At 40.9% G+C, this 15,711-nt stretch overlaps 2 protein-coding genes across 2 annotated transcripts in view; one reads left to right on the top strand and one right to left on the bottom strand.

The window, feature by feature from the left end:
- DROSHA (drosha, ribonuclease type III) overlaps window positions 1-12,674 on the bottom strand; it is a 133,318-nt gene extending 120,644 nt beyond the window's left edge. The window contains exons 1-5 of the mRNA XM_012640536.1: window positions 12,601-12,674; window positions 11,463-11,581; window positions 9,990-10,055; window positions 6,516-7,346; window positions 2,560-2,652 (exon numbers count right to left, since the gene is read on the bottom strand). Coding sequence (XP_012495990.1) covers window positions 2,560-2,652; window positions 6,516-7,346; window positions 9,990-10,009 — 944 coding nt within the window. The 5' untranslated portion in view covers window positions 10,010-10,055; window positions 11,463-11,581; window positions 12,601-12,674. The remainder of the gene's footprint in view (window positions 1-2,559; window positions 2,653-6,515; window positions 7,347-9,989; window positions 10,056-11,462; window positions 11,582-12,600) is intronic.
- A 309-nt stretch (window positions 12,675-12,983) lies between these two features.
- Window positions 12,984-15,711, top strand: part of LOC105807199 (chromosome unknown open reading frame, human C5orf22) — a 30,290-nt gene continuing 27,562 nt past the window's right edge. The window contains exons 1-2 of the mRNA XM_012640508.1: window positions 12,984-13,082; window positions 14,308-14,453. Coding sequence (XP_012495962.1) covers window positions 13,002-13,082; window positions 14,308-14,453 — 227 coding nt within the window. The 5' untranslated portion in view covers window positions 12,984-13,001. The remainder of the gene's footprint in view (window positions 13,083-14,307; window positions 14,454-15,711) is intronic.

Here is a 15,711-nt window from a genome sequence, read left to right as displayed (position 1 = left end):
TTTACAATATTTTCAACTCTAATTTTTATTTTCCCATCTACTGCATTAGTTAGAACTCACAGAATTCAAGTCTGCCGTCCCTACAAGCCAGCAGGCATAAAAGAAGAAACTACTAGACTGAGGAAATTTCTAGCACTTATACATTAAAAATCATCCACCTCCAATAGGTGCTCAGTGATGTCTACCAACACAATTCCCTGGCTTTTCTCCTATCTCCTCTCCTCCTCTTTAGGCCCTCAGCTCACCCTCCCAGTTAGGCTCGTCTAATCCATGGCACTTAGTGTTTCCAGCTAAGATCGCTTTCTGAACATCACACTTGCACATCCAATTAACTACTGCACGATTCCATTTGGTTGTCTGGGACTCTTCAAATCCAAAGTGAACTCATTCTCTTGTCTCTTTCTCAGTGTCTCCCACCCTCAATAGGGAGCACAGGTCTCAGGTATCACTCAACTCTTCTTCCCTCACCCCTAACACATCTGAGCAGTTATCAAGTCCTACTGACTCTAGCATGTAAACATCTCTCAATTACGTCTACCTTTTCCAGTTACCACTGTCTTTGCGCTGGTCTAGGCCACAATTGTTTCTCCTGTGGATTGCTACGAAAGCCTTAGAAACTGATTTCCCGGTCTCCAGCTTGACCTCTCAGAGCATTTTTCCACAGTGCAACCTTCACACATGCTCTTCTCTCTACCCAATGCATATGCATACATCGGGCATCAGGAAAACGTCAGTATCTCTCAGACTGCTCTTGACTGGATTTTCACTGTCATGTTCCCAGCGCAACATGTAATTGTCCTGGCAATAGCACTTAACTTTCTTTTTCCTATAAAGTGGGGGCTCTTGTTAACGAGTCTTGTTAATGGTGTGGGTATCACCCACACCAGTACCATATAACGAAAGAACCCCATGTGTTTAATTAGCCTGTTGATTGAGTCCTAATAATGTTCAGTAACAGTGATAGGCAATGGGGCCTCCTTGTCTATTTTCTAACTTGTATGGGAAGGCCTCTAGGTTTCAATGCTAAATGTGGCTCTTTCAAGATAGTATCAGTTATGTTCATCATAAGATAGCATTCTTCACCATGTTAAAGAAGTCTGCTAATTTTCGTAGTTTATTAAAGCTTTCACTCATAAACGGATGCTGGTTTTATTTCAATACCTAATGAGTACTGAGGTAACCCTACAGATTTTGACACAGTAATTACAGATTTTCTAATACTAACTCATCTATCCATGCAGTCTTGGAATAAACTCTATCGGTTATTTTAACACACAACTGAAAACAACTTGCTAGTATCCTTATTAGTATTTTTACCCATACTCAGAAGAGAGACTGCTGTGTAGTTTTCTTTTCCTTGGTTAGGTTTTGCCACCTGGGTTTTCCTGCTACCACAGCATGAGCTTAACTTTTCTTCCATCTTCTCCACTGTTCTAGAACAGTTCACAATTTTTTGGAGCTGGTACAAACTCAGCTTTTTCAATTCTTTACATGGTTATTGGCCTATTAAAGTTTTCTGCTTCTTGTGTGAAACGTGTAATTTCTGTTCTACTAGAAATTAACCCACCACATTCAACTTTTTAATTTTTTAAATAAAATATCTGTCCTTACACTATCTATAATTTTTAAATCTTCTTCATTCTTGTAATAATATACTTTCTCAAATCTAATGTTATGTACATTTTTCTTTTCTTGATTTGCCACTTTTCAAATTAGATGATCTTTCAAAGAACCAAGTCTTGTATTTATTTACAAATAGTTATACTGCTATGGTTTTGTTTCAATGTTGTTTAATTTATTTTATCTTTAAATCCCTTTTTCTGCTTTTCTTATACTCCACTCACTTCTAAAGCCAAGTGCTCAGATAATAATTATGTATATAGTTATCATTTACTTGGCACTTACTTTAGATCCAGTTTTAAGTGTCTGACATGTATCAACTCAATGACCCCTCAACACTCAATAAGGTAAATGTAACTGTCCTTATTTTACAGATGAAGACATTGAGGCTTAGAAAGCTTAAATTACTTGACCCAATAACAAAGTGGGGAAAGCTAATAACTGATCCAAATCTTTCAGACCCTGGAGTGTTACTCTTAATTACCAACATATAAGACCACAAAATTTTACTTTTGGACACAGAATTAGTTATACCCTCTTAGTTTTGGGTTACAGCAATCTCGATGCCATTTTTCTAAAGAAAGTATGACTGCCATTTTGTTTTTTTCTGAAACAAGTAAATTTAAGAGCATAATTATGAATTGTCAAGGTTTTTTAAAATAACTTGAATTATTAATGTATAGTTTTATAGCATTTGTGGTTAGAAAAAGTGGTCTGTATAATTTCTAATTTTGGGAAATTTATCAAGATTTTCTTTGTGCATTATCAATACATCTGGAAAGTAAAGGCTTCTAAGTTACAGGCTGCTTTAGCTTTTCACAGGTCATTTTGGACAGACTGAGGCTATTATGAAGATTTGGCTGATACTCTGCACAAGCACAAAATCTGAATTCAAGGAGATAATCCTATGACTTCTTTCAGTGTCAACTCCTTGCTTACCTTCCAGATCTCTTATACTCTTTTTTGTAGGACCTTTCCAGAGATGGTGATCTTCGGTTGTCCCGATGCCTGTGTCTCTCCCGTTCTCGCTCTCTTAAAGGAATTAATACACAGAGCTGTTTTCAACAGAAAGACTCAAAAACACCATCTCTTTTCACCGAATTCATCTCCTAAATAAATGGACCATATCTAAGAATTTTTCAGGAACTATTCACTAGGGGCCATTTTTATGCCTCCTTAATTTATTAGAAGATAAAGGAGTTTTTCATGTACCAGAAGTTAACTAACTTGGACAATTGTTGCAGTTTTATTTAAAGAAAGAAGTCATACATAATGCTAAGTAATAAAGGGAATTTTATTGTAATCTTTTCTCAAGACCTTCTAATCAGCCAATCCTTGGGTATTTAACCTACAGGGAAAACTTTAAAGGACTCTACACCCTACTGCTTTCTAAAAAACTCTAAACTTCACCCATCAAATAAATGCAAATTATAAAGCTTTTACAGTAAAAATTAGGACAAGGTTCTATAATAAAAGAGCTCTTCACTCTTATGGGTTACAGGCCTCAGTTGTAGTTTTAGCTATCACTAACCTGCCACAAGACCATGACTAAGTCACTTTAATGCTATTTTTCATCTGGAAAAAACTAAATGGAGACGCTGGGTTTATACAAGGTGAAAAACAGAATGAAGGATTTTAAAACCCTTCCAATGTAAAAGGGGAATTTAATAATAAATAATTATAATAGCGTTGAGCCTATTTAACAATAAAAGTCTGAAACTAAAATCTAAACTCCTGTGTGTCTGAATCAGAACTACAAATCTAAAGGAAGTAACCGCCCAACCTTAGAATGGAGAAAAAAAAAAAAATGCTATATTAACCTGAGTCTAGCAAGAGGACTATAAAAATATCTGAACTCAAAAATATCCCCCAACTTATAGCCAAACAGAACAAATATAAATACACTGAAATCAAAATTACAAAACTAATAGACATCAATGAGTGCTTAGATATTAAGACAAATTGTTTTTTCACTTAAACATTTCCCTGTTCTCAAGAAATATTCCTTTGAATGTTTTTAACATAACACATAATCCTCAGGGATACATTAACTGTTCAAAATCAAACAGCCAGAGCTTGGGATTCTACATTCTTCATCTGACATATTTCTAAAATCACAGTTTACATGTAGTCGATAAATCTCAATTACTGTATAGAAATTAGTAAATGGTGCCACATGTCAAAGATATATGTAATTTGTAATGGCATGGCTGCTGAAAAGAACAATTGCCTATATTTCCAAATAAAAACTCCAAATAGAGGATATTTCTAATTTTCTTTTTTTAACATTTAGCCAACAAACCTTTGCATTTAAGAATAACACTTACGATGATGACTGTTACCTCTGAGTGGGTAGGAATTGAAAAGACCAATTTGGATATGTCACATTAGTAACACTATCAAAATGAACCCTTTTAAAGCAAGAAAAATTACGTGTTACTTTTCCTAAGATTCTTCCTTGTTTGCAAACGCTGAGATACTCCTTAGGTACATTATGCTAGCTCCCCAATGGCTAGATGTTTACTGTCCCCAGGACAGCCATGGGAATTATTGCGCAGTAGTACTACTTAGCTAGGTGAAACCCACTGCCCACTTCCTTACCACACTACAAAACAGCACACTTGGCGTGCTACACTTACTGCAGCTGTTTCTTTTCTCATTCCCTAGAGTAACTTTGCTCTTTCATGATAGCAAATACATATATCCATTTCTTCACAAACCTTTTCTAAATATAGTTCACCCTAAAACAATCTTGCAATTGGTTATTCAACCATATTTTGGAGGAGGAGAAAAAGAAAGAAGATGGAATTTGTAAAACGATAGGTTCACTTACCCCAAGAAGCAGGGGAAAAGCAGCCAGAGAACAGACCATATAATTTGCATAAACTTAACAATCTAGTGTACAAATTCACAAAGTTTCAGTTTCTGCCAATATATTTCTAGAAGTTATATCAGGACTTCACATGCCCCATGTTTGTGTCACAGAAGCCTTCTATATAATACAGATGACTGACACTCCACCTAATACCCCAAGGTAGCCAATTATAATGTGGCTGTGCCCCTAAGGCAGCTCCAAGGCAAATGCCCTGGGTACATTATAAACTCCAAAATAAATACAGACTATTTTAGAAAGATGTATATTCTCACAGTAAAAGAGTATGGTTTAAGATAAAATCGATTAGAGGTAATTCTTATAGCACTTGATTCTACTGAGATCCTCAGTTTACAGGACATCTGAATTTCTTCAAATACATAATGCAAAGTTTAAGCCTCAGTGGAAGAATTTAGGATTTGCAGCGCAGCCCTGGCAACTCCTCTAATTACAGCACCCAAAAATGGAGGAGGAAAAACACACTACATAGATTGTTTGCACCAAAATATTTTCCCAAAGATTACTCACAATCCTTTAAAGTCTGAAGAAACTATTTACAAACTCTTTGCAGTTTATATTTTCACTATAAAATTGTAAAATAAACTATCACAGGCCTCTGCCAACTAGTTCATGACAGAATAATTAAGAACAATATTGATCAGAAACACTAGTTTATGTTGGAAAATATTTTAGAAAGTCTACCGATTCTCACTCTGCCCACCAGAAATCAGTCATCTCTGCAAGAAACACGTGCCCCTCTACCCTACGCCGGGCCATCAGGGAGAGGCAACAATGCAACCTTCCAAGCACCAGTCACTCTCTTGAGGGCAAAGAATGACCACTATCATTTACTGGCAAAATGTTGAGTCAGAATCAAATCAATAGAGCCATGAGATAAATGTGGAAACAGAGATGTGAACTGGTTTCTGAAATCAGCTGTGGAGTAACAACAGGAGGCAAGACTAGCTCTCTACACACCCACAGGATCAAGCGACCTGGTTTGGGGAGCTCAAATACTTTTAGCACAGAAGTTCTACAAGACAATCAAGGTAAACACACTACAGGTGAAAGAAAGAGAAGCACCATTATTAGCTTGACAACTGAAGACCTCAAATCTTCACCAACAGGGTTCACTGAAGGCATAAATAAATATTAGTACAATTGTTATCTATGGCTTTTATTTTTCCATATAAACCAATGGTTCTTAGCCTTTTGAGGTAACAGACTTACACCCACCTCTTTGAGAATCTGCTTTCTTTTGGAAAACGCACGCACACATATAAAACTTTGCATATAACTTCAGAGCATTTCTATGAGTCCATCTAGAATCCCAGTTTTAAGAATGCCTACTCAAAACCTTATTTCTCTTGTATTTATAGATATTTGATCTTGAAAATAGGAAATGTAATCTAGAATGGAACAGCATTTTTTAAACACAACTTTCTTCAGTATGAATATGTTTCAATGTAACAAAATCTGGGTAAAAGCTAGTCTGAAAACTCTTTGATCATGTGTAACTAATCTCATTTCATTTTACAAAGAAACAGAGCAAGAAGGCAACAATGTGCAATGAACTTCTACTTATCCTAAAAATCAGAAAGCAAGTTCTGTTAACTAGTTAGATTCTTGTGTGATAACATATACAGATCAATTCCAAAGGAAATCAAACTCTATAACCCAATATGATGATCACACTGAACATATCTATGATAAAAAACACAAGATCTTTTATGTCATAGGATCATCATTAAAATGTTTACTACTAAGCAGAGTAAAAGCTTATATTCACTGAGATGAATCTACATTGATAATTCTGGAATGCTTTTCAAACGTACCTTTTTCTGATATCAATTTATTTACTTGTCAGGTGTCTCTTCCTCTTGAAAACAGTGTTTAAACGCTTTCTTTCTTTTTATAAATCGAAATGCACTGCTGGACCCTTTTTGTTTGGTTTGCCATTAACGGAAATTGACTGTGTCTGGGCCTCTGCAGTTCAACTAAGTTGTCCCCACATCCGGTTTACCTGCTCCGCTCGTAGCTGCGGTGGCGGCCCGGCGTTCTCCCTCGTTCATAATCTGATCGGTAGCGGCTGTCTTGTCTTCTCCTGTCAGGACTGCGGCCTCGCTCCCGCCGATCCAGGGACCGATGCCTCTCGCCTCGCCCGTGACTGTGATCTCGGTGCCGGTGATCATCATAGTGTTTGAGCCTTTCTGGGGACCTTCTTTCACTGGAAGCTTTTGGGAGTGGGTATGGAGGGAGATGCCTAAAATGAGGACTACTGCTGTTATTAGCACTGGGCAGGAAAGAACTGGGGTTGTTCTGGAAACTATTAAAACTGGGAGGCGGGAAGTTGTGGTGTGAGTATCCCGGAGGATACTGATAATTAACCTGCTGTGGCATGACTGGCGGGGGCGGGGGGTGAGGCATGGAGGGTGGAGGCATCATGAAGGGGAAAGTGCCTTGCCCAGGAGGTGCTCCAGGGACCGGGGGGTTATTGGGACAGGGCATCGGAGGAGGCATGGGAGGAAAACAGGGAGGAACTGGGAAGGGGTGCCTCATCTGGTGGTTGGGGAAAGGGGGCCGGATTGGGCACGGGGGAGGGCCTTGTGCTGACGGAGGCATGGGCGGAGGGAAAGGTACGAAGTCTGGTCGTGGAGGCAGGAAATTGGGGGCTGGAGAGTTCGAGAAAGTAGTGGAAGGGGCACTTGGAGGTTCATATTGATATTGCACAGGAGGCTGCTGAGGGTGAAGCAGTCTCAGATTTTGGGGCCTGAAGGCTGGTGCTGAGGGTCTGGCTCCATGTCCTCCTCGTCCTCGGGGACATCCTCGTCCTGGGTGGAAGGACATTCTATGACTTTGTTGGAGAAAATATAAAGGGAAAAAGTTTAAAAAAAAAAACCTCATTATGTAAACAGGGTTTCATTAATGCCTGACCATCTTGATGAGCAACTGACAGTCAGGTTGCTGGAATATTCCACCAATTTAATACCAGGCTCTCGACAATATCTGAAACTCTTCATAGCCAATAAAGTCACCTTCTCCTGTCTTGGCCACCCAACCCATTGCCAAGGTCACTCTCGACCTTGTCATTCCTTAAAGCTGCTCCATCTCCAAAATGACAAATTCAACATCCCATTGTTCAAGTATTTGCTGTCACGTTCCTGCTCAAGTTCCCCCTCAATCTTGAGCTCACATGTAAGGTCTGCACACATCTGCACCAGCATCTTCCTATCTTCACCTCCTACCCACTCAGCACAGACCCCATGGCCCAGCATCTCAATAACTCATTTTTTTAATACCCTATGCTCCAATGCCCCTCTCTACTTCAGTCACAAGAACCTGGCAATACCCCAATTTTAGAAGAATGCAAAAATCTTGTTTTCTGGAGGCTAACCAGAAAGTAGTACTGTAGAAAAATACCTGACTAGGCATACTGGTGTCCATGGAAATTCATGGTCGCTGGGTTCTGCCAAGCCATTCCCCGGCATGCTTCTGCAGCCAGCTTACTCTCCTAACTATCCTCCGTAACTACCACAAATCTTCAGCATCTTCCCCATATTCCGTTCCCTCTTCACAGTCAACAAGCAACCTTATCTGCTACCACACAGAAACACAAACACCATCAGAAGAGAACTCCTTCAACTTGTTCTATCATTTCTGCAAACCTATGTGCGCCCAACTCCATCCTCTCCCAATTCCCTCCTCCTGACAAAGCCTCTCCTGACACACGTGCTCTGGATACCATCCCCAAATGTATATATTTGGGATAACCACCCTTCCTCTGTATTCCTTCATGTCTCCTTGCTACCAGACCCTTCACATCAGCATTTAAAAATGGTCAGGTCTATTCCAAAGTAAAATACTTTCCTTGGCCTCTGGGTCTCCCTCCACTTTGCACCTTCTTTCTCCTCCCCTTCACAGCCAAATGACCTGGAAAAGTTGTTAGGGATTGTTTGTGTTCCTTGCAAAATTTATATGTCGAACCCCTAATCCCCAGTGTGACACTATATGGAGATGGGGCCTCTGGGAAATAATTAGGGTTAGATTAGGTCATGAGGATAGGGTTCTCATGATGGGGTTAGTTCCCTTATAAAAAGAAGATGAGACAGGAGATCCCCCCCTCTCTCTGCCAAGTGACGATATAGCAGGAAGGTGGCCATCTGCAAGCCAGGAAGAGGGCATGCACCAAGAACCTGACCATGCTGGCACTCTGACTGCAGACTCCCAGGCTCAGAACCATAAGAAATAAATGTTTGTTGTTTAAGCCACCCAGTCTATGGCATTTTGTTATGGCAACCCAGACTGCCTAAGACAAAAGTGTATACACTTCCAACTTAGCTAATTTAGCTTTGGCTTCTGCCACTACTCCAGCGAGTGAAATGACCAGTACCCACCTTGTCTTGAAAACCAGTGGTCATCTTCAATCATCTTACTTGATCTCTATGCAGCATTCAGTCCAGTTGCCTCGCCTCCACCCCCAATGGAGGCTTTCCTTAGCTTGCTGACAAAACACCCTCACTGTGTCCTTCCTACCTCTCTGGCAATTCCTCCTTGCAGTCTCCTGTGCCAGCTCCTCCTCCGCTAGGGGACCTTTGATCATTTGGTATTCCAGAGGGGTCCAGCTTGGGCACTCAGCTCACTCTCTCTGCCAACGTGACCTTTCCCAACTATGTTTCTTCAATTACTACCCATCTGTCAATAAGTCCCAAAGTTACATCTCTAGCCATCAACTTCTGAGCTCCAGACCCACTTTGCCAACTGCCAACCCGACCTTCCTCCTTGAATGTCTCACTGACTCAGCAAATTCAACATAACATATCCTAAAAGGAATTAATGATCTTCCTCTCCAAAATAAACACTTGCTCCTTTCTTAGTATTTCCTATCTCCATAAATGACACCATTAATGGTTCTCAAGACATATACCAGGAAATCACCTGACAACCTTTCCTCCTTCACTCCACTTAGCTAAAAATTGATTTTAAAATTCCTATCAATTATGTAATAAATACCTTAATAAAAAAATTTTAAGAAATTAAAATTCCTATCATTTATGCTTCATAAATACTTTTCAATTCATCCACTTCGCACCATCACTTCTTTCCTGGCTATTACAATAATATCCTTGCTGGCCTTTCTATAACCACTGTCACTGACACTAGGGCTTTGTTAGGTCCCCTGTTCTCACAACACTATGCTGCTTCTTAGCAGGTCCTACAATAATTACAATCTACCAATTAATTACCTAATTCCACCTTCAGTTTCTACATGCATCTGAGAAGTACAAGCTCCATCAGGGCAGGGTTCTGGGATGTTTCATTAACTGTTCTGGTCTTGCTTCCTAGCCCTGTGCATAGCCTTCTGTTGTGTTATACCCAGTGCTTAAAGAATGAGCACATTTCCCCTCTCCCCAGGTACCTCCCCGCTCCCACCCTCTATGTGGCCTCACACCAGTGTTTGCTACTCTTTCTGTTCTCCCAAACACATCACATCACTCACCATGTATTGCCTTGCATCATGATGTACTGTCTGGATATGTCACATCTTCCACAGAGAATATAAGCTCTAAAAAACAAAGAATAAAATAGACATAAACATGTTTCCCAAACTGCAGATGCTACAAAATATTTCTGCAATTATCTTAACACTGATTTTGCATTCTCCAAAGCACTTAGCCTACTAACAAAATTAAGAGCATGTTGAACTGCATTAAAGTTTCCAACCAAATTTTAAGATGTCCTTATTACTTGTGGCTCTGACTCAAAACTATCAGTAGCTAAAAAGACTGAAAAACATAGGCATATCTTATCTCTAATTTACTAAAAGACTGGGGTAAAGTCTGGGCGCAGTGGCTCACGCCTGTAATCCCAGCACTCTGGGAGGCCGAGACGGGTGGATCGTTGAGCTCAGGAGTTCAAGACCAGCCTGAGCAAGAGCGAGACCCCCTCTCTACTAAAAATAGAAAGAAATTAGGTGGACAACTAAAAATATATAGAAAAAATTAGCCGGGCATGGTGGCACATGCCTGTAGTCCCAGCTACTCATGAGGCTGAGGCAAGAGGATCACTTGAGCCCAGGAGTTTGAGGTTGCTGTGGGCTAGGCTGACATCATGGCACTCTAGTCCAGGCAACAGAGTGAGACTCTGTCTCAAAAAAAAAAAAAAAAAAAGATTGGGGTAAAAATTATTTCCCCTTCCCCTTTTCATACTCTAGCTTCCTTCATTATAAAAACAGGTAGGAATAGATCAAACACAAAAATCACAGAGAAACCAGCATTCAAATTCAAAACATAATCATAATCTTGTTAACATAACAGTTATGATTCTTGATGTTCATTCTCAGCTTTTCCCATAGAAAGACACTGTGAACACAAATAATTTTCCATACACTTGAACTTCAGCAAAATGTTAAAACAAAAAAAGCCTCAGATACATATTCTGTGCAAAAAGCTTTAAAGTAGAAATATCTTCCTAAAGTCTAAGTTTTACTAAGAGGCCTTTCAAATGGCTCATGAAAATAATTTCAGATTATATACCAATCATTGTGCTTAATAACAGACACCAAATAATATCTAATTTATTCAGTCCAATGCTCTTGTGATAAACCTGGGCCCACACAGCTGATCTTGCCACCATAGGCTATTCAGTGCTGGCAGAATTAAGTTCAAACTCCACGCTTAGCATTTTAGACCTTATAAAATCTGACCCAAAGTCTCCTTCCAGGCTTGTCCTCCATTACCTTCCCCACAAAACCCCTACTAGCCCAGATTTTCCCAGCTGTTTAACATACCAAGTACTATCACTCGGGTTGTTCTTTGCTCCCATTATTCTCTCTAAAATCTCTTACCCAGTCAATTTTTACTCATCTACTAAGCTAAAATGTCACCTCCTCTGTGAAGCCTCTCCTGATTCCCTTTACAAAGTAATTCCATTCGTTCTAGACTTAGTCTACGCTGACTTTTACAGCACTTACCGGAGACTGCCTCATGTTATAGTCATGTGTGCACACGTCTAACTCCTCCACTAGCTCCTTGATGACATGGGTTGATTCACAGTCATTTCTGTATCCTTCACAGCCCCTGACTGAGCATCCTGCACACAGTAGGTGATGAATAAATGTTTACTGTCTCACAAAATAGATTTGCATTATGGAGAACACACAGAAGGCAGAACTTTTCACTGATTCATGCAACATTTAAGGAGCCCATATATGTAAAGCACTGTCCCAGGCCCTGCAAATTCAAACACAAGTAAAACATAACATGCAGGATTCAAGTAATTAGAATCCACATACAAATATGTTTTTTAAAAATATAATATTATGCGATAAACAGAAGAAAAGAGGTATGTACAGGGTCTAGAGAAACACAAAAGAGTGTGCTGAACCTAGAGGTGGGCAATAGTCAGGGTCAGGGTCATTAACACTATTGTACAGTGTGTGTGTAACAGTTGAACATTCACTACCAGGTCCTTGTTGGATGTTTCTACAGTTAGAAAATCTACAAATACCTACCATGAAATAAACTATCATATGCATGCTATGTCTGTGTTGTGGATGCAGACTTTAATTCAGAAGTCAAGGAATTCACTGCAACTGTAAAAGTAACTGTTTTCTGAGTCTGCCTACTCCTAGGATGCTGTTGTGAGTAGTTAGCACGTCCAGGAACGTCAGGCCACGTAAAAAGAGTTGCAAAGTGTGACTACATTTTTATTGAGAACTCCCTCTTTCCCCCAGGTGAATCTGCAGGCCAGTCACCTTCATCTGGCAGACCCCTAATTGCGTGATTGCCTGTTTGCATCTCCCGCCAGACTCTGTGCCCCACGAGGCAGGCGCTGGGCTTGCGGTCTCGCTCCCCTCCGAGACCCCGGCGGCCCCAGGCCTGGACCACAGCGTGCGCTCCACAAATGAATGAAAGGTATTCTTTTTCATTTCTTTTTATTTGCGGGATCCGGGCCTAGGGTCGCTCTTTTGTCCTTAGCTGCAGATCTGAAGAGTGGCTCCCCGACACCAACTCCCAGGAGCCTTTCAGCCAGCCCCGGACTCCAGCCCCTTTTAAATCCGACACTCGGAAACATTCCTTCTTCCAACACTCGCAAGGTGCCCCTTTTACCTACAACAGGCTCTCGCGCCGCGAGGTCGTCGTCAGAAAAAAAGCCAGGCTACCACTGCAGCCGCCAAGACAGTGGCGCCGCCCGCGCCTCCGGAACAGGAAACTGAGAGAATTAAAAAGCAAACCTGTGAAAGCTGGGTCAAGGGAAGGAAAACTCTTCGGCCTACCGCAGCGCTTTTTTCGCGCTGATTGGCGTGTCAACGAGAGCGATGGACCTCTAGGCCAATCGTCCGCCGCGGGCCGTCCGGTGCCCGCCCCCGCCTTCTATGTCCTCCAATCTGGAAGCGCAACCGGGTGAGCGCGAGTTTCCGCCCGAAGAGGGAAGCTGGGCAGAGGCTTGGGCATTCCGGGGTCCTCGGCAGGTGCCTCAGACTCGCTGCAGCGCTGACCAGCACGAAAACATGAGTGACTCCGCGGGACAGCGCACTTGTCTCCGGTGCTACCCAGAGCTCCCGGTGTGGGTGGTGGAGGATCATCAGGAGGTGAGCGGGCGGCTGCTGGGCTCTGGGACAGAACCGCCGAGAGCACTGGTGCTCCAGAACCAAGGAGACGGCCCAGCCTGAGAGTCGGAGGCCAAAGAGATCACCAGAATTGGTTAACTGCGCGAGTTCCGTTGTTGTGGGGAGACACCGACACAGACAACTTGAAAGATCAGGAGCTTACGTTTATGGGATGCTTACTATGTGTCCGGCAATTCATTTAACAAGGTTTACCCAAATCCCACAACTGGTGGTGTCGGGATTCGAACCTGAGCAGTCTGACTGCAGAGCCCCTTCACCTGCAGTTAACCCTAGCTTCCAAATGTCTCCTGGCATCTCTATCACAGCCTTGCTGTTTAGGTGGAAAACTCTATGCTAAAAACGTGGCATTTCATTTATAAAATGGGAACACAAATCATAGAACTCATAGGGCCATTAGGAGTGTTACTGTCAGTATATTGTGTACATAAATCTTTTAACGTGGTGCCCTGGCATATGTAGACACTAAAAGTCGTTTCCATTTTTCTGGTTGTGCTACAGTATAGTAGCAAAATTGGTGGTTTAATCTAGACTTTTGGAAATCAACAAAGAAAGTCCATGGATCTAAGAAATTTGTTTTAAAGTGGCATTAATAGGCCTTGGGGTTATCTGGATGTAAAAGAGGAGAGATTAACCGATGGAGAAAGTTAAGCGGAGAGGAAGAAAGTTGGCTTTCTCAGGTCCTAGACATAGTGTCTATGAACTTGAGAGAAAGAAAAAGTGTGGGTTAGGTGGTGCTTTTCAAATTCGTTATTACACCTAGAACTATAGAGGATGTGAGAGGAGAGTCTTAGAAACCATCTAGCCAGTCCTCACCATCCTAAAGACATTGAAAAGACCTCAAGAGCTAGGGTATCTTGAACACACAGTTAAAGCTAGACCAGGTGTTAACCAGCAGTTTGTTCCTGAGCCCCAATCCTGGTCTGTTTACCCACCTTACCGGTTGAGTTTGAGATGAGGTCAGGAAGGCAACTAGAGGTACAAGTTGGAAGTTCGGAGGAAAAAGTAATGCTTGCAGTCATTATCTGAACAATCTACAATAACCAAATTTTATCTTTTCCCACTTTTTAATACCTTGATATGCTTCAAATTATGTGCAACTGTGTTTAGCATTGTTTTCCAGTCTGCAGTTGAGTGTGTGCTCATGATTTCAGTGGCAATTCTGAATGTGTATATGTGTTTTTTACAGGTTCTACCTTTTATATACCGGGCCATAGGCTCAAAACATCTTCCTGCCAGTAATATAAGATTTTTACATTTTGACTCACATCCAGACCTCCTTATTCCTGTGAATATGCCAGCAGACACCGTTTTTGATAAGGAAACACTCTTTGGGTAATATGTGATTTTGTTAATGACTTTTTATGTGTTTTAAATACAATTTGCAGTAGATTATAAGGCATTTATGGGACATAGACTTTGCTAACAGATTCTTGGGGTTTGTTTTTTTGTTTGTCTTTTGCCTTTTTTATTTTATTTAGAACAAATGTTGACAAACTTTTTCTTAAAGAGCCAGATAGTAAATATTTCAGGTTTGCTGGCCACATAGTCTCTGATACAACTACTTTTCTCTGCCCTTGTAGTGTGAAAGCAGTCATAGACACTATGTAAACAAATGGCAGTAACTATGTTCCAATAAAACTTTATTTACAAGCTGAGTATGGTGATGTGCACCTGTAGTCCCAGCTACTCAGGAGGCTGAGGTGGTAGGATCGCTCGTGGCCAGGAGTTGGATGCCGTAGGGTGCCAAGTTTGTGCCTATGAATATCCATCCACTGCACTCCAGTCTGGGCAAGTAGCAAGACCCCATCTATGGAAAAAAAATACAAAACTTTATTTACAAAAACAGCTCAGCCAGTGTTTGCCAACGTCTGATTTAGAATATAGAACTTTAGAAGTAGAAGAGACTTCTAGAAGTTATCTGAGCCACTTCTCTCTCCTCTTTAAAAGTCTGGATACTAAAAAACAAGAAAATGTGTCTTAATCTAAACACAGTTCAATAATTGTATAGGCAACACATATTTAATTTGTATATTCTTCCTTCCAGTATTGAGTCTTTCCTACCTCTCAATTTGTTTATTTTCAAGTCATAAATCCTGTTGACTTTCAGTTATATAGAATCATAGAGATGGAAATGAAATGGTTATTTGAGCCTTTCTGAAGGATGGAGTACATACCTAATATATCTGTAAGTAATGACTCAACTAGCTTCTCTTCAGTAATAAAGTTCCCTGAAATTCTGTCACTGTCTCTTCATGTATGTATATAATTGTTAGAATGTAGCCTATTTGTATAATATAAAAAGTTACAGGCCTGATATGGTGGCTCACACCTGTTACTTTAGCACACTGGAAGGCCAAGGCAGGAGGATCGCTTGAAGTCAGAGTTCAAGACTAGCCTGAGCAAGAGTGAGATCCTGTCTCTACAAAAAATACAAAATTAGCTGGGCGTGGTGGCACTCACCTGTAGTCCCAGCTACTTGGGAGGCTGAGGCAAGAGGATGGCTTGAGCCCAGGAGTTCAAGGCTGCAGTGAGCTATGATGATACCACTGCACTCTAGCCAGGGTGACAGAGGAAGACTGTCTCAAAAAAA

This window comes from Propithecus coquereli, unplaced genomic scaffold (assembly GCF_000956105.1).
Source record: "Propithecus coquereli isolate 6110/MARCELLA unplaced genomic scaffold, Pcoq_1.0 Scaffold154, whole genome shotgun sequence".
Taxonomy (NCBI): Eukaryota; Metazoa; Chordata; class Mammalia; order Primates; family Indriidae; genus Propithecus; species Propithecus coquereli.
This window is presented reverse-complemented; position numbering and strand designations above follow the sequence as displayed.